The sequence below is a fragment of the Falco naumanni genome, chromosome Z (genome assembly GCF_017639655.2).
Source record: "Falco naumanni isolate bFalNau1 chromosome Z, bFalNau1.pat, whole genome shotgun sequence".
Taxonomy (NCBI): domain Eukaryota; kingdom Metazoa; phylum Chordata; class Aves; order Falconiformes; family Falconidae; genus Falco; species Falco naumanni.
Window position 1 is genome coordinate 74,376,223 of NC_054080.1, and position 23,268 is coordinate 74,399,490.

Consider the following 23,268-nt stretch of genomic DNA (forward strand, 5'->3'; position numbering starts at 1 on the left):
AAGTCACGTTGATGCTGTCATCACCAGAACAGGGGAGGAGAGATGGCGTCACATCTGCGTGTCTTCAGCCGCTGCTGTACTGAACCCGGCAGCCAGCTCCTGGTCAATGCCTTGGGGGTGTTGTGCTGGCAGTGCTTTTGAGGCATCCATGTGTCTTCAGTGTTGTTTGCTTTCTGGGTACCTCCTCTCCCATGACCGTAGGTTTGTTCTCCTGTTTTCTCGCTGCACGCTACTAATAACAGCAATGCTGAAGTCGTGAAACGAGAGGCGAGACGAATACTGTTTGTCAAGTGAACTTGCCAGGAGATTCCTGTGTTACTGGTTTGTGTGCATGTGTGAGTCCCCTTCTTCAGGCTTGCTTTCATCTCCCGCATCTTGGTCTGTCTCTCCTGTGCGCTTGGCATTGCTGGCGCTATGTATAAACAAATCTGCCAGGCTGCTTGCTGGGATGTAACCCTCAGTAAATATTGTACCTGTCAATTAGCAGGCGGCATTTAATGTTTACAGGTGGCTAAGTTGTGCTGCAGTATTTTTAGGATAAACTGAAATGCCCTTTAAAACGTGGGGATTCAAAGCAGCAAGGCTGTATCTACCTGGCAGGAAGATCCCAAAGGGCTGGGAACCAGACCTGACCTTGGAGAGGACCCAGGCTGGCTGCAGCGGGAGTCGTGGGCAGTGATTTAAGACCAGGCAATCTCAGAGCCAGAGTAATGATCCGTCACATCCTGGGAAGATTGGGGAGCTTAGCTACAGAAAAGTTTACTACTTTTATTCAGTGACCTGAGACAGGGTGGAGTTTTGTAGGCTGGTAATTATAAGGACACTGATGAAAGAGGAGTATGGGGAGGGGCTGCTGGAGTCAGCCGAAAAATGATAAAGAAAAGGAAAATAGGAGGTTTCTTCACAATACAGAGATTTTGTGGTTTCATTGTGTTGACTGGTAGGACAGAATCCGTCACTTTTTGTTCTCAGTTCCTCTGTTTTTGGTGTGGTGTTTTTGGAAGACCTGTGGACCACTTCCTTAGCTGTGCAGCCCCTAGGAGTGCCCAGAGGTGGTCAGGTACAGCTGGCATGGACAGGGATCAGAACTAAGGCTGCAAGGACCAGGGTTATGAGTGTGAGGGGTGGGAGTGTGGCTATCAAAAGGGACCTGGACTGATCCAGGTCTGGCCAGCCTGACAGAGCTTTCATTGATGAAACCAGAAGAAGCTTGGCTGGAGATGAAGTGTACCAGAGCAGACTGGCTACCTTTGCTTCCTCTGGCTCCAGCAGGATGGTCTGAAAAGTCCTTGTACAGCAATCATTAAAAGCAAAAATGAGACACCTCCTGAACCCCCTTGAATCCTCTTGCTTCTGTATAAGCATCCAGATTAGCAAGGGATTGAAATCCAGATCCAAATATAGCAGTCAGTGGTGGGAGCTGTGTAAAGGAGATTGGGCAAAGTGCTTTAATAGCAATGGGAAGCAGGGGAGAGGGGCTGAGGCTCTCCATTTGGGCATTTTTCCATTGGGAGAAAAACATGGCATGGGAAAAGTGCAGGGTGCACGCTGGGTCTCCCAGGCTGGTGGTAGCGCAGCAGCGTGGGGCTGTGGTGGGATGCCTTTCCAGGATGGAAACAGGTCAGCACCTGGTGGCTCCCCATAAAGTGTGTCTGGTGTTCTTCTGAAGCAGGTGTACCATCTAATAAAAGAAAAGAGGGGGGAAGGTGAGAGGACATCAATGCCATGCCTCACAAGGTTTTTGGGGGAGATCTGGGTTATAGCGGGGCTTCAAGATCTTGGCTCCATGTTATTAACCCAAGTTACTCTGCAGTGGGTTGGAGCTGCCAGAGCAGTGTGTCTCACCAGCTTTATTGTCTTACAGACCAACTGAGCCCAGCTTTCATAGACCACAACCCTCTCCAGACTCGTGAGTGTGTACACAGGTGCACACAGATGTGTGTGTACGTAAAAAGACTGGCCAGGTCTTTGCCAGCCAGCACTTGCTTTTGTATTGCTGCAGCTGTGTGACACTTGGATTCATTTTGTCAGCAACTCTCTTCTTAGTTTGGGCCCAATATTGCTTTTATTTTTTTATTAAGGTGGCTTGTCTCAGGAAATGGTGAATGCGTTTGACTTGCATTTTGCTTTGTAGTTAGGAAAGGCTGACAGCCTTTCTATAGCAGTATTTACCAATTAGCATTGGTAAATGCCAGCCTTGCCTTCCGTTTTGGTTAATGGAAAATATTCCTTATCTTGCCAAGCAGAAGAGGAAGGCTAATGCATGTTACAGGAATCAAAACATGAGGCTTGAAATGATGTACTGGCTTTAAGCATTTTACTATTTTTTGAATATGATGGAGGAAAAAAACATTCTCATCCAGTTGCTGTACCAAAATGAAAACCTTGCTGTGAGCAAGGTACTCCACTGAAGCTGAGCTGCTTTACATCAACTTTTTTTGGCAACCTAAGCAGTAATTAATGTTTCATCAAGGCTTTTATGCAACTCATATGATGCATGTTTTAGACATAAATAACTCTATTTTTAGTTCTTAATGTAGACACCTTTAGTCATGTAAAGGCCTTCCTCAGAATATGTTTCTGTTCTTAACGTCTTTTTATCTGTTGTGTTTGCTTCCAACTTTCATTAACATGAATCCTGGGGCTATCTACTGCCTTGAAGTTTTAATGTGCACTGTGATAAACATGTCTTCCCTCTCTCTTGCCTGTTTTGGGTTGTAAACTCTCTTAGGGACAAGGGCTGTCTTTTAATTGCAGCTGTACAGTGCTGGCAAAACTTGGCCTTGCTTTTGCTTGGGGTTTTAGGAAGTGCTTTGATGTAACTAATAGTGAAATTACAGTAACTTTTTTTTTATTATTGTGCTGCCAGTTATGTTCCCCCTTGCCATAAAACAACCGTCGTCACAGCTTTCAGGGGTTAAGTCTCCCTAGCTGACAGATTTTTTCAACTGACTCTAAGGCTTTGCCTTTCTTTGCCGTGATTTAAGTGATAGCCACAGCTGTGGTAGCTGTAAATCTTAATTTTGAATAGCAATCTGTCCTTTTATTCTGTTTTTGGATTGAATTTTCCAAGGGTGCGGTGGAGGGCTGGGTGTAGAGAGAGTCTGGTAATGGGTAAGTTGTAATGAGTAAGTTTTAATCTGTCATCTTGAAACCGAGTCCTCACTGTTGGAAATGAGCTGTCCCCAAAGGCAGCACAGATAGGTGTGAGGTTGTGTTACAGGAGGTCTCGGCCGTGCTCAGCTATCACCAGCCGTAGGTGAGAGCACCAGTACGAAAGCATTTCCCACCAACACTGAAAGTGTGGGGTTGGTTTTTTTTTTTTCATTTTTCGTGGTTATTTAAAGATACAGCAAACTCGCAACTGGAATGCAAAGGACTGGCTTTAGCTGAAATATAAGTTCACACCATTTTATGTTTTAATCATTAAGTGTGAATGTTTGAAACCAAGTGGACGTGCCTAAAAATAGAGTATGCTGTTTGCTTAGGTGCTGTAATGTTTCAGGTGTTAGTTGAGATTATAAAGCTACATACATTTAATTTTTGAGGCAGGGTGCTGAAACTGCGTAGCAAACCCAAAGGATTCGTGTCGCTGACAGATGTAACACCATTTCCCAGGATAGACTTGTCTTTAGCTGATGTGGGAACATGGTGACTTACTCTAGGATGGACTTTAATCTACTGCAGGCGGTGAGGGTGTTCTGAGAAACTTCAAACTAACCAACTAACCATTCCCAGTAGCCCAGCAAGAGGATGAGTGTGGGCAAGATACCCGAGGGAACGCGAAAACTTTTTAACCCTTAAAAGCCTGAGCTTCCCAGCCCAGCAGTTGCTGGGCTCTAACCCTGCAGGGTCAGGGACAGCTGAGAAGCCCTTTGGCTGATGGTGCAGTAAAGCCTCTGTCAATGGCAAGAAGGGAGCAGCCCGGGGAGGTTGCAATCCAGATGGCGATGGCTTGGGATGACAAATGACTCCAGCAGATTCTTGTAAGGGGTGATGATGTAGTTCAGGTGCTTGCAATGGCTGATAAAATGTTTAAAGCCCTTGCCAAGGAAATGATGTCAACAAGCAGTCTGTCTCAGGAGATGGATCCCTGGGGGACACTCCTAAGTTGCAGATTTTTCATCCACTCTGCCGTGATACCTGTTTTGTGTATTTTAATTGTGTGTTTGTATTTGAGGGAGGGTAAGTTTTTGCTTTAGATTTTCCCCCAGGCTTTGTCCCCTAAGACACATCTCTTCCTTGGGGAAAGTACTTCTGTTTCAGTGAAAGAATGCCGAGTGTCTGGTGGCTGTTTGTCCAAACAAGGTGAGTTGTTGGATCAGTAGTGGACACTTGAATGCAATCAGAGTTGTGTCTGTACTGCTGGCTCCTGCTTGTTTTGAAGACATGGAAACTTCGCATGGTCAACACTGTGTAATTCATATTAAGGGCTACTTGGGTGTTGGGTTTTTTTCCCCCCTCTTTCAAGTGGTGTAGGAGATACCCACTGTGTGGCTTGCATCATTCAGAGGTAGAAGCCAAAGGCTTCAGTAGCTCAGTGCTAAAAAATATTCATAGGCAGTAGTGATGGACAAAGAACTTCTGTCTTGGAATAATTTATTGGCAAAGAAATGTAGATATTCCACCCCCTGCCCATCCCCACCCCCCCCCCTTTTGATTTGTCTTGGAGTTGTTTAGCTTGCTTGTACAACGATGAAAACAAAACCCAAGGCAGCAGATGAAAGCAGGATTCCCGCTGTCAAATCAGCCTTAAAAATAACCTGCTTGAGATCAGATGAAAAATATACTTATTATCCACTAATGAAATAATTGGTTTGTTAAGAATCTGCAAAAATCAGATTTTGGCATGATTTTCTGGTACTGAGTCATTCACACTAATATCTGTGATGTGAAGAGTGATGGCTTTTGACTGTATCTTGAGATTGACGTGTTTGAGCTACTCACCTGGTATGTGATCATGCAAGTTAATTTCCCGGCTACTGATCCGTCTCTCCCACCTGCCGGCTGGGGAATGGGGATAGTGGGAGGAGGCACGATTTGACCCAAGGTGGGGCAGACAGCTGGGAGCAGTGCTTTTAATTTATCCCACATCAGTGGAGGATGCTGGGGAGTGGTGTGCTGACGTGGCCATCCCAGTGTATTCCCTGTCCCTGTAGAAGAGGATGCTGCACTGGTCGTTGCTGGTCTGAATGCGATGCATTTCTGTTTGGGAGATTTTGTTCTGGTTGTATACTGGTTTTCAGCTGTGTGTGAGCAGCACATTGGCTGCCAGCTCCCAATGAAGCCTATTGAAGTAATTTTGGTTTTACTGCATGAAACTTAGAACTTTCTCTAAAGTGTCACATTTCCAAAGCAGCTTCGTGGCCAGTGAGGAAAAGCTTGCTCTTTGCTTCTGTGGCTCTTATAGGGGAAAACCTGTGAACTTCCTAAGTGGGAACGGTGCAGATGGACAGTAAAAATCCGTGTTGAAATGCAGAGGAAGGAAGGTATCCCATGGGCTATGGTAGGGCCCGTGGCAGTCACTGTGTGCATACAGACCTTGTGTGGTTATTGGTATTCTCATCAGGGCTTATCTCTGTTTTTATTTAAAAATTGTTACTTATTTATACCAGGTTCAGCTGAATTGCTGCTGTGACAGAAAGTGCTTTTTTGTAGACAACTATTTTACATTTTCCATTTTACTGTCTAGCTTTTTAACTACTTACTGTGTTTCTGTTTTCCATTTGTTTACACCTTGCTCCTGCCAAGCTTTTCTTTAATACAAGATTTCAAAGCAATTTTTCCTTTCTAAACATAGATTTGCAGCTTCTTGAACATGGCACAGTCGAAATCAGTCAAACCCCTTTAAACTCCCCTGCAATTAGCTGGTGAAAGGGGGGAAGAACGGCTCCAATGTCTTTTACTTATTTATTTCTTTTCCTCAACACTCCGAGGAAAAACGTTCCTTTTTGTTTTATTAATGATGTGCTTATGAAATCAAGCGTTTGATGGTATGCACTTGGAGGAGGCAGAAGGCGAGCTTCCCCACGTCGCTCTGGCAGCGTGCGTCCTTTCTGATCTGTAGCATGCTAGTTTGTTCCAGATGTAGGCTCGCTCTGAACAGAGGCTGCCTGATGTACAATGGCTTCATGGTGGATAAGGATGGCCTGTGGGGACCCACTTGAAGCTGCCAGCTGTATTCTCTGTTCCCACTTGTGGTCTGTTACATAAGATGACCTTTTTTATTATTTTTTTTTTTATTTGTTTGTTTGTGATTAATCCAAGTAGAATATTCACACTGTCTTTAGAAACATTTTAATTACTTGTAGCTTAGGCACTTTGAACAGCCTGAAGTGGAAAAATCTGGTCCAAAGGGCTGCCTGCTTGAAAGAGCCAACTGAGGAGGAAAGTTGAGTCACCTAAGAGTGATGTAACTGCAGAGAACAAAAATCAGCCATCAGCCCAACTGCAGCCTGACTTGACCATCTGTGTTTCTGCTTGCTGTGTGAGGGAGGTAGAAAAAAAAAAGTAGGTCTGAGAGGGACTTCAAGAGATGATCCAGCCTTATCTCCTGAGACCATCTTTGACAAATGTTGGTCCGTTGTGTCCATGAAACCCTTCCATTGAGAGGAATCCACAGTCCCTCTGTGTAGGCAGGTCTGCTGCTGGCACTGAGTTTACAAGCAAAGTCCATCAGCTGGATCTGAGCAGAGTTAAAGCATTTGCTTCCAGGAGGTGGGATACAAATGAAAGGAAATTTTGACTTTTCATTCCTTTGACGCTCTCAAAGCAAGCATGGGTGTCTTTCTGAGTGTTCCCTCTTGGCCAAATCTCAGGTGAATTGCATTAAATTTTCTGGATTGTCGTATGCAGATATTCAGCCCATGTTTTCTACTGAGCCCTTTCCACTTTGGTTCTCAAGCGCTGAGCTGTGTTATTGTGGCTTGACTTTGGTTAAGGGATGTAGGTTGGTCTCCTCACTCTTGAGAGTGGCCAGAGCTGGGTACCACCTAGCCCCTGGCTGCGTCAGGAGCTGGCAGTGCCTCTCTCTCTGTTCTTGCTGAGGACGTCTGGATTTCGAGATACCTGGCTGGACTGGCATCAGCACATCTCTGCTTTGGGCATGAAATGCTTTTTTGCACCAAGAGCTGTGGGTGCGCGTAAGCAGATTTATTGTGTGGCTTGTGAACAAAGCTGGGGGGATTATTCTGAGTCATATATAAATGAAGCTATAAGAATTATTCCAAGAGGATGGAAAAGTTCAGAAGTGAATAGGAATATAAAACTGACAGCAGGCAAGCAGCAACCAGAACTGTGCAGGCAATCAGAGGAGACTGGTCAGCAGTTAAACTCGTCCTCCTCTGGGCAGGGATCATGCAGGCTCCAAGGACAGTGACATCAGTCCTGTAAACTGCCAAATGTAACTACACTTGGAGTTTCCCTTGGGTATTGTAAGTCTCTGGAGTGGAGTGAATATGCCAGAATCCTAGCTTTCATTAAAGACTAAGTGAGCTTGTAGTCTTTTTGTTTATGAAGAAAAGCTTGAAAATACGATCTGTTAAAAAATTTCAAAATTGAAGACATACATCACTCTGCTTCTTTCGTTTTCTTTTTTTTTTTGAAGTGTTTAGGCTTTGTGTTGTTGAACCTGGGAATCTCCAATAACTCAGAAAAACTGGCTTTAAGGAAAATTTAAATGCATTTACAAGTCCTTGGATTTAGCACAGAGCTTTACTAGTAAGGCTTTCCTGTGATGGAGGCACATAAGGTGCACATGCAAAGCGGCAGCATTTCCTAGCTGGCTGTGAAGTATCGCACGCTGCTCTGTGCAAAAGAGGTAGCAGCCTCGTGGGGAGGGGAGGGGGGTTCTGCTGAACACCCCCTTTCTGCAAAAGGCCTCAAGCAAAGGCTAGCAATCTGCTCCTTAATACTTAGCTTCCAAATTTTTGGGGTGACATACCTTGGAGGTATGTGTGTATTGGTGGGGGGCGTTTGCTTTGTAGCACATGGTTAAATAAAGAGCTGTGAATGTTTTATGAAGAGGGGAAGAAGAGTGAGGAGATCTGATTTCCAGTCGACACAGAATTGTGTATCCCCAGTGTGAAATGTGTGCAGCTGACCGGCGGGGACTTGAGGGACAGCCTTTTCTTACACAGGAGATGGTGACCATGTCATTTGAAAATGACTGAAAGAAGCGATTGGGTATGTGCCAAGTGGCTTCGTTGTGTTTATTGTGGCTGCGTTCTGCCATCCGCGTTCAGACTGGGTAATGCTTTACTTTGCAAGTGCTTTTGATTTCAGTGCGAGTTCAAGGGGAGTAAGGTGGTGCTTGCATTAAGAGCAGAGTCTTGCCATTTGCTGCTCTTAAGTGCTTTGCTATGTAAATGAATATTTGAGAGTGGGTCACTTAATAAATTTTGGATTTTTTTTTTTTAAATGAGTGATAGTGAGGAGTGCTGAGGAATGCAAGCTAGGCGCTGCACATCGTAGGCCTCTGCATAACTTGCATTCCAAAAAGCTTTTGCAAATCATCAAACACAATTTTATGACTGCATTGTTAAACTTTATTGAAGGGTCTGCTTCCAAACTGGATGTAGCAACAGGATACTCAAGAGTGGCATCTTGTGAGGAGAATAGATGGTCATCATTTCAGCCTGGGCTTGGCTGGGGGAGGCAGAGAGATTGTATTTCTCTGTTACACCATTTTCATTATGAGTGCAAAGTACTTTATAGCAATAAAAGGTCTCTGGAGTATTTTCATGCTGTAGCTCAGTTCTGTTTTTTTAAGTAGATAAATATAGTTGACTTTTGCCCCTACATTTAACACAGCGTCTCATGTATCACTCTAATTTATCTCAAAGTGTTCTCTGTTCTGACACGTCCTGTTATTCAGCAGGCGACTGAGCTTAATCGATGCATTGAGGATCCCACTTAAACCTGTTGGGATATTGCCTGTGTGCATGGCTTTGAAGTTATCAAATTGCCCACAGGTATATGTTTTTAGGCTAAAACTTTTGGTTTACCTTTTAAGACACCTGGTTTGTTTTTTCTGTTTCTCCTACCTGTATAAGGCTCTAGGGGCTGTGTAACGTTATTATTATTATTATTATTTTCACTTTGTTCTTAAGATATTGGTGTAGATACTGACCTCTTTGTTCCTGTATCTGAAAAACTCATCTTGCATTGCATTTAAAAGTTTCAGCATAGGGCCCCAGGGATCAGGTGGAAAAAAAAAAAAAAAAGGCACAAAAGCGTATTTTCTTCCTTTAATAAAGGCTCTGGTAAACAATGCTGGCCTAAAACATGCAGGTTGCTGCTACAACCCTTGCATTTGCCGATATATTTAGCAGTTCCCCTTCTGAGAAACAAGCAGCAATTTGTATGTGCTCTTTACAGTTTGGCATGAAATTTTAATCATCTTTGCTACTTGGGTGTTTGCGTACTGTGAGAATGTTACTTGTGTGCATAACAGACCCAGTCAGAAATAGCTGACCTGGTGCCCAGTGACTACAACACATGGCCTAAAAATTGCCTCTGAATTGTGCATTTTGCTGTCTTCCAAGTTTGAAAACTTCCTAGGGTTTCTCAATTCTGTTATCCTGGTTCTTCCCCTCTCTGAAATAGTCACAACAGTCGCCTTGCGTGTCTTGTTGCTTGCTTGCTTGTTTTTCTCTTTCTGTTTTTGCTCTGCTGATACTTGCCACAGTTGTGTTTCCATGCGCCTAGTCCTGTCACTAGGACTCATAGGAATTGTTCATGTCTTACTGCTCTGGAATTTGTAAAGCACTTTTTGGATAAATCTTTATACTAATTGAAAGAAAAATAATAAAGACGTCCTAAACATCACTTATTACCTTGCTTATACTGAAAAGTTATTCTCTGCGGTGGGTAAATTTATTTATTTGTTAAAAATATTATTTACAGTCTGTACAACAGCTGTCCAATAAGAAATATTCAATTGGGAGCTGACAATTTGAAGCTGGTATGTCTCAAATCCTGCATACCCCTCTGGAGAGGGAAACACTTCTGTGTGATGCCAGTCTGGTCCCTGCTGCAATAGCCGCTGTGCTACCCCGTGTTCAAGGTGCCCCTTGAACAATGTTTTGCTCCTCTGCAGCCCTCCACAGCTTATCCTTGAGTTTTGGCGAAGGGGTTTGAGGCTGCTGGCTGCTTCAGGAAGGATCAGGGCACTGAGAGCAGCACCTCTGCGTGGCTCAGAAAAGCTGCAAAAAACAGCCCTGCAAGGAAACCTCTACGTGCTGACCCTGCTCTGTGCTGCCTTCTCCTTTCTGCCTCCTTCGCTTGGACCACAGCTAACCCAGCAAAGCTGAGCAAAAACACCCATATAGCTTGAGCTATACGGATGTGTGGTGATGGGCAGCAAGGTACTAAATAGCTCCCTCCTGTACCCTCCTGGCCCTCTCTCAGTGTCCAAATCCAAATTCAAGGACTCTCTGCACGTTTTCTCTCAGCGAGAAGGTTGCCGCATATGGAAGATGCACATCCTGAAAGGAACGGACGGGCTGGGAATCCAGATAACAGGAGGCAGAGGGTCGAAGCGATCCCCTCACAGCATCATCGTCACCCACGTGGAGGAAGGTGGCTCCGCACACAGGTGAGGTGACAGCAGTGCCTTCCTGGGCATGGGTGTGATGGAGCATCTGTGGTCATCACTGTTAGGCAGACTTAAGAGATGGGTGTGGGGCTTTTGCCATCCCACTGCGTGAGGGTGATAACATGGTATATTTAGCTTAAAAACTTTTTTTTTTTGTGGTTAGTCACTGAAGCTTCTGCCAGTATGTTTAGTCCAAACTATAGACAGATCAAATGCTTGGTGATGGAATGTAAACCAAGGAGCCTGACGTCTTGTGGGGCTTTTCCCCCAAGTCCCTTCTTGGAAGACGAGCCTTTCCCATGGGACTGGCAGTGAGTGAGTGTGGTTAGTGCAGCGCAGCATGCTCACTGCCAGGACTGGCCCTTCTCCCTGACAGGGTGGAAGATGAGGCTCACTGCTGCTCCCTGACCATCTGCTGGGGTACGGAGAAGGTGTGAGGAGCCTCAGCCTTACAAAGAGGGTGAAATGGCTCTGGTTATAAAAATGGCTTCCTGGGGGCACCTTTCTGAGCTGCTGTTTTGGCCAAATAACACTGCACAGATCAAGCTCAGCATCAGGCAGGTCACATGTTGTCTATGTCTTCACATCCCACTGCATGCCACCAGAGCCTGGCACAAGGGAAGGACTGCCCTGCAGCTCTGTGTTTCCACTCTGTTTCTGCAGGGACGGCAGGCTGATGGTGGGCGACGAGCTCCTCATGATCAACGGGCAGTCACTGGTTGGGCTCTCCCACCAGGACGCCGTGGCTCTCCTTCGCTCAGCTGCTGGCCTGGTGCAGTTGGTGGTCGCTAGCAAGGTACGGTCCTTGGTGGTCTCCTGAACGTCCATCCACAAGAGTTTGTGCAAGTGCTGCATGGAAAGGGCATGGGTTTTGACAGGGAATCACGTGCACATTTGCTCCCCTAAATTTAACACATAGCTATGGGAAACATTTCAGTAGCTGCCATAAATCTGTGGCAAATCAGCAGTGTATAGACCACTTAATGACTTGCTGGTATTGGCACTGTTGTTCAGTGTGCATTTGAAACACATGCATTTGTATGTGTGCAACCATTTTCTTAAAATATACGTTAAATAAAGCAGGCTGTTCTCAGCCTTTTCTGCTTCCTGCCTGCATAGCTTCCGTAGCTCTCATCTCGTCCTGTCTGTGTGCCTGAGGTCTCTTGATGATGATCTCTTGGCTCGAGTAACTTATTTTGTCCTTGTTAATAGCTTGAAGTGGAGCTCTTGCAGATAAAGAAGCATGAAATTTCAGGGAAATGAGAGTGGAACTCATTTATCCGTTGGGCTCTTCATTCTGCATTCATCGCAGGAGAGGTTGAGGGGATATTACATATTTTGTCCTTTGTTTAAGAAAATCCTGCCGATTTGCTCTCCTCCCCATACCACAGCCTGCTGCTCCCCACTTGAACTGATGCGACTATTTTGTGGGCAGCCAGCTGGCTCCCAAAAGCACCTGGGGGTCTTAGAGAATCACAGAATCGTATAGGTTGGAAAATACTTTGAGATCATCAGGTCCAACCATTAACCCAGCACTGCCAGGTCCATCACTAATCCCACATCGATGTGTTTTTGAAACACTCCAGGGACGGTGATTCCACCACCTCCCAGGCAGCCTGTCCCAGTGCTCCACCACCCTGTCAGTGACAACGTTTTCCCCGATACCCAACCTAAACCTCCCCGGCACAGACTGAGGCCGTCTCCTCTTGCCCTGTCACTTGTCACCTGGGAGAAGAGACCGACCCCCCTGCCTACACCCTCCTGTCAGGCAGCTGCAGGGAGCCACAAGGTGCCCCCGAGCCTCCTCCTCTCCAGGCTGACCCCCCCAGTTCCCCCAGCCGCTCCCCACCAGCCTTGTGCCCCAGCCCCGGCACCAGCCCCCTGCCCGTCTCTGGACACGCTGCAGCCCCTCTGCGTCCCCCTGGCAGTGAGGGGCCCAACCTGAACACAGGGGTCGAGGGGCGGCCTCGCCAGTGCCCAGGGCAGGGGGACAGCACTGCCCTGGCCCTGCTGGCCACGCTGTTCCCGGCACCAGCCAGGATGCTGCTGGCCTCCTTGGCCACCTGGGCACACGGGGGGCTCATGCCCAGCCGGCTGCCCACCAGCCCCCCCAGGCCCTTTCCCCCCAGGCAGTTCCCAGCCCCCTGCCCCCAGCCCGCAGCGCTGCGGGGGCTGGTGTGACCCACGGGCAGGACCCGGCACTGAGCCTGGTTGAACCTCACACAACTGGCCTGGGCCCATCGCTCCAGCCTGCCCAGACCCCCCTGCAGAGCCTCCTGCCCTCCCGCAGATCAACGCTCCCCCCAGCTGGGGGTCACCTGTGAACCTGGTGAGGGGGCACTCGGTCCCCTTGTTGAGAAAGAGGATCTTGTGTCAGAGGGACTGCTTGTAAACCTGCATTTCCAGGCGGAGTGTGAAGTGTCAGTAAGGCACTGTGTCAGTGTTTATAAATTTTTTCTTAGCTTCATCTTCAGGTTGCCCCAGCCAACCTGATGCAGGTTTCTGTGCGTTTAATGTCTGGGTGCTCTTATGGTTTCCCAGGACACTTTATGCTCATGGTTTTCAAGAAGAGCCTCTATCTCACTATATTCAGTGTGAACAACCTGTAAGTTTTCTAATGTTTCGGTTAGACAGTGAAGTTCATTGAAGAGCTTCTGTAGGTTCACAGCCTGGTATTAAGCCCACTGGTGTTTATTCTGGAAACACCACACTTGGATCTGAAGTAGGTACATGTTGTATTTCCTTTAGACAATTGGACTTTCAGCTAAAATGCAAGATGGTAGACTGCATAAATTTATCCTTAAAAGTACTTTCATATGATGACTGCAGCAAAATAATCATTGCAGATAAGCTTATCACATAAAACTTCACATTCCTGATCAGGCTGTGAATCTGTTTGGCCCACGCTCTGTGTGCTTGGACATTTTTCATGCCCCTGGGAGGAGGACTTGGAAAGGCGAGTGGTGGGGAATCCAGCCTGTGCTGTGTTCCAGGCGGTCTCAGAAAAGGTGTAAATAGGTGAAGTGTTCCCCCGCAGCTCCCTCTGGGCGCTATTTGTTGGTATGGGAAAGCAGCCTTGCCATTTGGCTCGGTGAGGGCCCTTGAACACAGGATCTGTTCTGAAAGCAATAAAATGAATGTCTGGCCACTGCTTTTGGCTGATGCATGTGTTTGCCTCCTGGAAAAGGTGCCAAAGACTGTAAACAGATTCTGAAGCATCAGGGCTGAGTTGGTAGAGGATCAGTGGGTCAGTTTTCATTTTGGTCTCCTGAGTAGGGTTGTTGGTGTATTATTCTTGTGTGTGTAGGTAGACAAACGTGTGAAAGGGGCATCTGCAGGGAGGGAGCGGGAACACAGAGTGTGATTTGGGATGCAATGAAAAGAGTAATAAGGCCTGTAAACTCTGGATCTGCTTGCAGTGACATTTAATAAAACCCAGAGTGGGAAGGAGCAGGCTGCTGGGGAAGCATTTATTTTAAAATCGCCTTTATAAATCTAAATGGTTTAGATGTATATTGGCCTGTACTTTCTATATATGTGCTTTAAAATCAGGTTTGCTTTTTTCTAACTGGACCACTAAAGTTTGGGCACGTGGAAGTGTGTAACAAGAGGAGAATTGCCACAGAGCTGTCACTGGGCAGGTGAAATGAAGCAGTTTCACCATGACTTTAGTGGTTTTCTGCATGCGATGTAACATGTTTGTTGTCTCTTGGGTAGGAACCTGCTGAAGGGGATTTTCTGAAGTACCCATCTACCAGCTTGCCAGACTTGCTTAGCACTTGCTCAGTCCAAGACTCTGTCTCTTGCACTGACAATAAGGAAAATGAAGAGCCAGAAGAAGATGTTGAAGTGAAGGGAGTGAATATGTCTCCTGAAAAACTGGTCGCTGTAAGTGTGGCTTTGGTGTGATGTTTTTACTCTCCCTCTTGACGCCTGTTTTCATCTGTCACGTTCTCCTACAGCCTGGCATGGCCTCAGGACGGGGCGGTCCCATCCAGCCCTTCTTTGCATGGGATGTAGGGGACAAGCTGAAACGGGGATGGCATCTACCACAGCATCCTAGTGTGTTGCAGCAAAGCAGCAGCACTGGGAGCAGGAGCTCTCATGTCCTCCAAGCTATGTGGCAACCATGGTTTTGTTTTTCTCTCTGCCATTGGATTGTTTTCCACCCACTTCCACTGCTTTTGTTGGATCTGATGCAAAGTCTCTCGCGGCGCTTACGCGGTAACACGCTCTTCTTTCCGCTCCTTTTGTAACCGAAGTTCTTAACAGTTTGTGATCCAAGTCTTCGAGTTTTTATTTGCTCTGTTGAAGCCAACAGACACTTTTGAGGGGAGGGGTATGACTTTCTGACTGTGAACTGTAACTGCTGAATAAATGCTGCCAGTTGATAATCTCACTTGCATTCCCTTCAGGGCTGCATTAAGCAGAGATTAAGTGGATTATTGTTATTTATTTGTAATGTAGCAGCTCTCTGAAACTTCATTGGTGTTCTGGGCCTCTGCTGTATTGTACAAAGAACAAAATTATGTTTGCTACTCTAAAGAGCTTGTGGGCTGGTTTTCTGGTGAGGGAAAGCAGGTGGATTCACCTGAAGGTTTTATATTTTTTATTTTCTCTTCTATTATGATACACTTCTTAAAGCTTTGGACAGCTTAGACGTGATACTGGTTTGGTGATCTGTTTTGATTTTGTATTGTTATACTTTCCCTTTTCTGAGCAAAAGACCACTGTCTGGGATGAGTCTCGCTCTGCAGTCTAGCTGATGCTGGTTTTCACCTCATACCTGTCTGTTATCTCTGACTTTCTTTGAGCCTATGCTTGTAACAGACCTCATTCTCACACATCTCTTCTACTGTGATGAGTTTTGTTTTTTCTGCACTGTCTCCTCTTCTGTGTGCCAGGGTGCCTTTTTGGGAGGAGGAAGGGAAAAACAAACAAACAGGGGATGCTTAGCATGCTGATGAAGGTGTAGTGTTTGTGTGCTAACTTGAGTGGGCACCTAAGCGTTCTTTTGGCTATCAAAATACTCTAAATTCTTCTTTATATCGTGTTTCAAATTCTGGTAATTTCTCATAAGGCTGTAGCTCAGCAATGCTTGAACATAAAAATAAATTTTGTCAAAATTTAATTATATGTGCCTTCAGAATGCAGCTTGCTGGCATTCCAGTGACTCTTGACACATACTGGGAGTTATTTGTCACTTGGTTTGCTCCTTATTTTCCAGCAAGGCTCTGCCTGGTTCTCAGGGGTGGCTTTTTTATTGGGTGTTCTCTTTCCAGATTAACATAATGCTAGGGAGAGCTCACGGTAGTTGAGGTGTGCACCACCGTGAAGACCCAGCTGCACCAGCCTGCCCAGAGCCCTTTCAGCGTGGACCTGCATTTGGAGCCTGCCCCAGTGTCTGTCCACCCCAGTGCCACTGCAGCTGGCAGTCAGTGGTCCTAGCCTCATTCAGAGCCAGTTTGATTTATCTGCCTACCTGGCACTCTTACCCCCGATGGCAGTAGCTGTCTGCTTTTGTAATACATTGCTGGGGGATGGAGGGGAAATCACAGAAATCTGAGTGCAAAATAAATGCATTAGAAGAAGAGCAGCAAGATTCTTTTTTTTTTCCTTCCTTTTTCTGTTTTGATTTTCTTGCTTTTTTTGTTGGAGGGGATGTAATTCAGAGGGATGTCACAAGTTATTAGCGACTCTTGGGACCTTTTCTTTTTTTGCTTGAGCTGCATATGAAATCTTTCCTCTTCTAATCTGAAGCACAGGATGTGTTTGCATTCCCCTTTAATTGCTATCTCAGCCTTGGGAGTGCAGACAAGACTCCCTGCAGCCCAGGATGGACAGTCTGTACAGTGTAGACCCCTCTACCCGCTCCGTCCTCATCAGATCAGGGCAGCCTGAGCTGAGCCGGGCTGTGCAAACCCTGTGTGTCACAAGGCAGGACGCAGGAAGGTATGTGTATGGAAAAGATAAACTTTACGCTCTTTTTTTTTTTTTTTTTTTTTTTCCCCCACCTGGCAAGATGGGGTGGGGTGGGGTATTTCATAGCAGAGCTTAGAAACTGGTTTCAAGGGCAGTATGAATATGAGACATCACATGAATTAATTTGTTAAAAAATATATATGTGTATGTATAGTCACAGATCATGGCAGAATTGCTTTGGAAATTACTGTTCTTTGCTGCTGCCACTCTCTTGATGGTACTCATGTGTTTTCTCTTTTTTTCCTATGTACTCCATTATATTTATACTGTGGATAAGGGGTCACTGTGACTGATGATTGAAGAAGGAACTAAGCTGGACTATTTGTAATCAGTGCAAATGTAATTTTTAGACTTCCAGGCTGGGTGGTACTCAAGGTCTGGACCCGGTAACTGAGACTGTGGTCTCAGTTTAAGCATCAGACCTCTTAGATTTGAAACTGATTTTCAACCCAGCCCTGGCCAGGAGTTACCTTCCTCACCACCGATTTCTCACCTCTGACAAGAAACTAATGAATCTTCTTGTTTACTGTGCAGGGCTTTGTAGAGACTTAAATGGATGCTGTCAGGTGCTGGGTGGTTAGGTAACAGCAAGTAATTCAGAATGATTTACTGTCAGCTGAGGCTTCACTGTCCCTTTTCTGACCAGCACGGTGTAGATCTAGTTCTTGAGCAAATGTAGAAGATACAAAACTTGCAGGAGCTCTTAAAGGTTGTCTAAGGTCTTCTTTCATTTGGTGTGAATATAGTTCAGCACTGAATATTCAGAACTGTAATTTATAGACCTGATGGACTTGCTATTAATGCCTTAGCACCTGATTGCTTAAACACTGAACCAGGCAGAAAAAAGAATCAGTTGGAACTAAGGTATATGTTCAAATCTTCATCCTTGTAGTTATTTGGAACTCAGCTGGACCAGGCCCTGAGGAACCTGACCTAAGCTGTCTCTGCTTTGAGATGGGGTCTAGACCAGGGACCCTTAAAGGTCCCTTTCAGCCTGGTTTGCGCTATGATTCAGTGACAAATCTAAAAGAAAAAAAAAGAAAGAACTATCTTTTCTAGTGGCTGCATATTAAAAATTCTGCCTGTTAGCAGGTTCTTTAAAACTCAAGTTTTGCGCTATGGTTTCCAGCCAGGGAAACAATACCAGAGCTGGTCAGCTTCCCCAGGACAGAGCAGAAGGTTAGTGACACTTCAAAACTTTCATTGGAGAGAAATATCACTTGTCTTACTTGAAAGTCCAGTTGTGTTTCAGTAACAAAAAAATAATAATAAAGTTTAATTGGAGCTCTGTTTTTACGTAGTCTCCTTATGTAAAGCCTTGTTTAACATAAAACATCCCTTAAAGTTCAAACTTCAATAAAACTTGTGCTGCTGGGCAGAAAAAGGGTAACATCATTATCCTTAAAGTGTGTTCCCCTCAGAGCTAGTTTGGTCAAAATGTTCCTTAACTTCAGCTACAGAATACCAGGCCACAGAGCTGTGTTGTGCTGAATTGTCCAGGGGCACTCCAGGGATTTTAAACTGGCCCTGCTGCACTACACACACACACACACACATACACACAGCCATTTTGCTTTTTTGCAGTTGACATTGCTATTTAAAAATGTCATCATTTATGTGCGAGTGAAATAGGATGATAGGACATAATTTGCCTTTGATGATTTATTTTTAATTGTAATTCACTTTTCCTAGTATTGCTGTTGCTTGAAATCGAATCTGTCACTGCATTGCTGGCTGGTGGAGCAACCTGGGAAATGAACTCTAAAGAGAAAGCAGGTCTGCCAAGAATTTGCAAAGTGTCTGAAGAATTTGGGGGATTTGGGGTCCCCAGAGAGAGGCATGTGCCATTTTTTGTTGCTTCAAAAGTTTTTTGCCTTTGTTTCTGGTAGTGCTATGTTTTCAAGATATGATGATCTGAGTACTTTGTTTGAAGTGTTTAAATTCAATGACCAGCTTGATATTAATGGCTTGAAATTGCAAAAAGTTACTAAGTACAAGAAGAGGGTGTCTGACTCGAGGTGGGACTGGATCTGTAGTTGCTTGGAGGGAGGGAGGGAAGCCTGGGGACTGTTCCTCTGTACTTTATCTTGTGCTTTCTTCCCCTGGGTATCTGCCACTTGTGATGCTGGAGGCAGGACCATAAGCCGAATCTATTCTGTGCAGAATCGAACTGTACAAAAAAGAAGTTTCTTATTTGGGAAAAGGAGGTCATCGTTATCCCTGCCTGTTGTGAGGAGAGCTTGGAAGGGAGGCAATTTGCCTCCCCATGCCTGAGCTCACTGTGCAGACAAGGCCTGGGGACACAACCGCTGGCAGCATCCCCAGCTGTGCTGACCCTCTGCTGTGCAGTGGCAAGCCCCTTTTGCTCACGTTTAATTATTTTGCATTGACCTGAAGTGCTTGATGTGTACTTTCACACAAGCTGTGTGGGTGCATTGCATGCAGAGACGTCCATGACCTAGCAAGGTCTTGATCTTCCTACAAGAGAAACAGGATGTCTCCAGTTAAAGGATTTTGCAGGAGCTGGGTTTCCTTATCCCTGCCAAAACCCACTTGTGTTTTTAGCAAGACATGTAGCTGAATACATACATATAATACACCTGTTTTGCGAATATGAAGAAAAGCATTTGTTTAACCCCCCTCCCTCCCCATTTCTATTTTTTATCTGAGTTGTAGGACTGCTTAGTTATTTTCTGTTGTGAGCCTTTCTGCCTTACCAGGGAATCCGTACGTAATTACCTGTAGCCATACAAGCATAATAAGGAAGAGGATAACAATGCCTTAAGTTTAAAAACACTCTTGGGGTCAAAAGTTCTTCTGAAAAGACTGGGAGAGAATTTCAGAGAAAGCATTAGCATTGAGAAGGAATAGGAAGCATAACTCAAAAATTAAATGTGTGCAGAGCACGGGGAGGGACCCTCATTACTTGGAGGATCTGAGCGTTCGTTCCCATTAGGGCACTGCAGTCTCAAAAGAGGTTGCTGGAACATGACTCACTCTAACACAGCACTGTATGGCTGGAAAAAAGCAAGAAAGAGCTGTTGCTAGCAGAAATCTGTTCTGCAATGGAATGCTTTTTGCAATGGAATGCTTTACTTTGGGTGGGGGGTGGGGGGGTGGGGAGTGGGGTGTAGAGATGGAGAGCCTGGTGTGAAGCTTGGTTGTGGCCAGCCCTTGTCCTGCTGAAGGGTTTAATAACTCTTCTCCTCTTCATGGTGAGGGCTAGCAATGTTTGCAGATCCTGCCTCATGCCAGATCACCCTTGGAAGGGGCAGGTGAGGGCAAGGTCCAGCTGCACCTTAGTATGGCTTGGGGCTGCTGCTCAGCTGTAAATGCTGCATTTGTTGAAAGCCTGGCAGCACTGTACCTTTCGGAGATACGGTCTTGTCCAGCATATCCATTGCTCTGTGCACGTGCAGTGCCCTTCACTCATGCTGTAGCTGAGCAGCCATACTGGGTACTACAGTGACTCCAAGTGCAAGTTTTTAGAGTGAACGTAATTAAGAATTTTGGGCAAGAGAAAATGACAAAATATTGGGGACCAAATCTTGTTCACCCAATGTGGCTGTTCTTCTTTCCAGAAGCCATATCACAGCAAAATAAGAAATTGCAATTTGTCTTACTGCCGGGGGGGGGTTGAGTGATGGGTTGACAGTGGTGGTGTGGCACTGGCAAGGGCTTGGGGAAGGTGTGGGTACACATTGCACGAGCTTGGGGGGGAGGAGGAGTGGTGAAAAGCCCCCAGGGGGGCAGTGTCATTGAATCACTGTTTTTCACACGTTGTGAAATTCACCTGGCAAGGACATGTTAATGTGAAAGTATTCTGAGGTCAGGAGGGAGTTTCTCAGCAGCAGTCGCATCCTTCCCTGTGCCTGGCTCCCAGCCCTTCTGGGCCACTTTCTGCTGGCTCTGTCTTAAAGGCAAGCCTGGAGAAAACTGTTTCTCCCAGAGGCCAGTGCTGTGAAGGGTTCCCTGTTGATGTGATGCAGCCTACAAACTGTGAAATATCTCCTGTTGCTCAGACTAGTGGAAGATAACCTTTTTCACTTGACCATAAATACCAGCAGAGACAATGGTCAGAATTACAACTTTTGCTCTTCCTCTGTGATATGTTTGAAAGCCAAGTCAGCAGAGTAATAGAAACACAAGTTTATCTACAGTACAGGTTCTGCATGGTCTTTGTTTTTGTGAATGAGGTTTTTTCCCATAAAGCAAGAGATAGAGTACAGCCTGCCTCTCCTTTGGCTGTTTGGATAGCTGCCCAGTTTTGAAGGAGATGAACTGCCTTTAACAAGCTAAAAATAACCCCCTCGTGGCACTGGAACAAGAGATATGCTGTCACAGCCATGCAGTTCACATACATTAACAGAAGGATGATGAAGGCTGCAGGATTTGAGAGTTAGCATGAATTGTCATATAGTCACATCTGCAGTGTGTTTATCTGCAAATTCTTGAGCGTGTATCCAGTCTAGTGTTGGTTGGGCTCGGTTAAAACTCATTTGAGGTGTGCTGTGCTTGAATAAATGTGGCCTGTATAACGTATGAGGCTTCAGCCTTGATTCAGGTATGAAAGTTACTTAATGCTTACATATTCTATATCCTCTTGTGTACTTAGGATGATATAAAATGTGGCTTTGGAGCTGAAATACAAAGCTCTCCACCAGCTGTGTCATGGGAATGCTTTCTGCAGCTGTTGATGTTGGTATTAGGAAGGTCTTGCTTCGTTCTCAGGAGAGTTATTTATTTTGAAGACTGTTTATTGCTTGCTTTGTCCCTCACCGTGAGTAAAAATGTTGTCATTTAAAAAAAAAAAAAAAAAAAAGGCAGAAGCAATTTGTTTGTCATGATGCATGGGCTTGTGCTAAGCCACGAACTGAGGGTTTATTAAAGAAGATAATGGAGGAGCTGGACCAGCTTTTGCACAACTTGAGTTCCATGTTTGTTTCCTCTGTTTACCCGGACCAGTCTTCTGGGACCTCTCTGCAGTGCACGGAGACATCTCGTGGGCAATGACTAAACTGCACGCAAACGTGTCACGCTTTTTTGATGTTGGGGCGGGGGGGGCTGGGGGATAAAGGATAAAAAAAGAAAACAGCAGTGATCTGTTTGTGCACCATTTCAGAAATGTATGCATTTGATTTCCTTGAGCTTAGAAGATGTTTGTAGTGAAAATCGTAATATGTTACAGAAGAAGAGTAATCTGGTCCAAAAAGGGTTGGAAACTGTTAAGCTGGGAGCATCTTAATATTTCCAAGGCACGCGTTGTCTGTGATATCTGTTTCTTGGAGAACTTAGCTGCATTAGCCATTTCCTGCACGTCTTCTTATTTAAAAGGGTATTTTAAAAGTTTTGTCTCTTCAAAACATTATTGTTAATTGTAGTGACAGTTTGGAAACCTGAAAACGAAATATGCTTTGCTTAACTACAGCCCTGACCGTAAATACAACATTGCACCAGTGAGTCTTTGGAGCCAGCACAGCTGGGATTCTGCTGCATCAAGAACCTGCCAGCATCCTCTGGGCCATGGTCAGCGCACTGGGGCTCCTGGTATCAAACACATTGAAGAAGGGTTTGGAGTGCCTTGTACAAAATAAATAGAGCGCTCTGGAAGATGAGAGCAACTGAGCTCTCCCATAATGCGTTTCCAATCTGCTGAGGGTGCATAGGCAGATTTGCTGCTGGCTTTGTGCTGGTGAGTGCCGGGTTATATTTCATGTGCCGGTTTGTGTGTGTCACTACTACAGACTTGGTAAAGAGCAATAAAAACAACCAGTGGGGGGGTTGTACCCCCTAAGGCTAACAGTAATGCCCTTTCTAGCAACTGCTGCATTGCAGTGAAGGCTTAGGGTGGCTTCTGAATGCAGGCATTTAGTAGAGTGACAGACTAGATGTTCCTGGAGACCACTTTAAAGGCTTTTGTTTTGTTTATTTGGCATTTCCACCTATTCAAAAAGTAGGGCAGCTCCAGTTCTTGACTGTTTATCAGATTTCCTGATCTCCTGCTGCACATGAACCGGGAGTTTTCCAACACTTTCTTTATGATTAGGTAATGGAGGCCTCAGGTTCCCATCCCCTTTGCCCAGGCAGGAGGAAGCACAGGCTGCACCCAGTGGTACCGCCGTGGGTAATTCCCAGGTGAGCTGTTGAGGAAGGCAGCCGGTGCTTTGTTTCACCAGCAGTGCTATAAATATAGCCCAAACCTGAGCCCTCCCGGATCCTCACTGGTGGACTTTGCCCTGGCCAGCGTGCAGAGCTGCCGTCTGCCCCAGCAGCTTTCTACTGCGGGAGACGCTGGGGCACCAGGTTTTTTTTCTAAGATGCCAGTTAACAGCACTGAGTTACTGCTGACGTGGAGTTGACATTCCTCCTCTTTTTCTTCTGTCCCTGGCTCCATTTGGTTCTCTGTGCCATGACAGAAGGGAGCAGCAATGCAATGCCCTTTGAAAGAGGGGAGTCCTGTAGCTTGCACCAAACACAATTACAGCTGGGTTTGGTTCGGACTTGTGAGCCCCATGGCTCAGCCGAGGGAGCTGCCTGGGTTCTGGGAGGTGCTGTGTTTCAGAAAGGTGCCCTGGGTGCTGCAGCCCCTGATGCAGTGTGTGCTGGCTTGTCTTGGCCTTCCCAGCATCTGAGCACCTTTGTGCACCATCTAAAACACAGCAGTAAGCCATGGAAAACTCTGTGCTGAC

General features: G+C 45.7%; 1 protein-coding gene across 1 annotated transcript in view; it reads left to right on the forward strand.

Moving 5' to 3' along the window:
- Nucleotides 1-23,268, forward strand: part of PDZD2 (PDZ domain containing 2) — a 206,213-nt gene that overhangs the window by 140,103 nt on the left and 42,842 nt on the right. Inside the window, 3 exon segments of the mRNA XM_040579769.1 lie at nt 10,455-10,597; nt 11,261-11,393; nt 14,315-14,485. Coding sequence (XP_040435703.1) covers nt 10,455-10,597; nt 11,261-11,393; nt 14,315-14,485 — 447 coding nt within the window.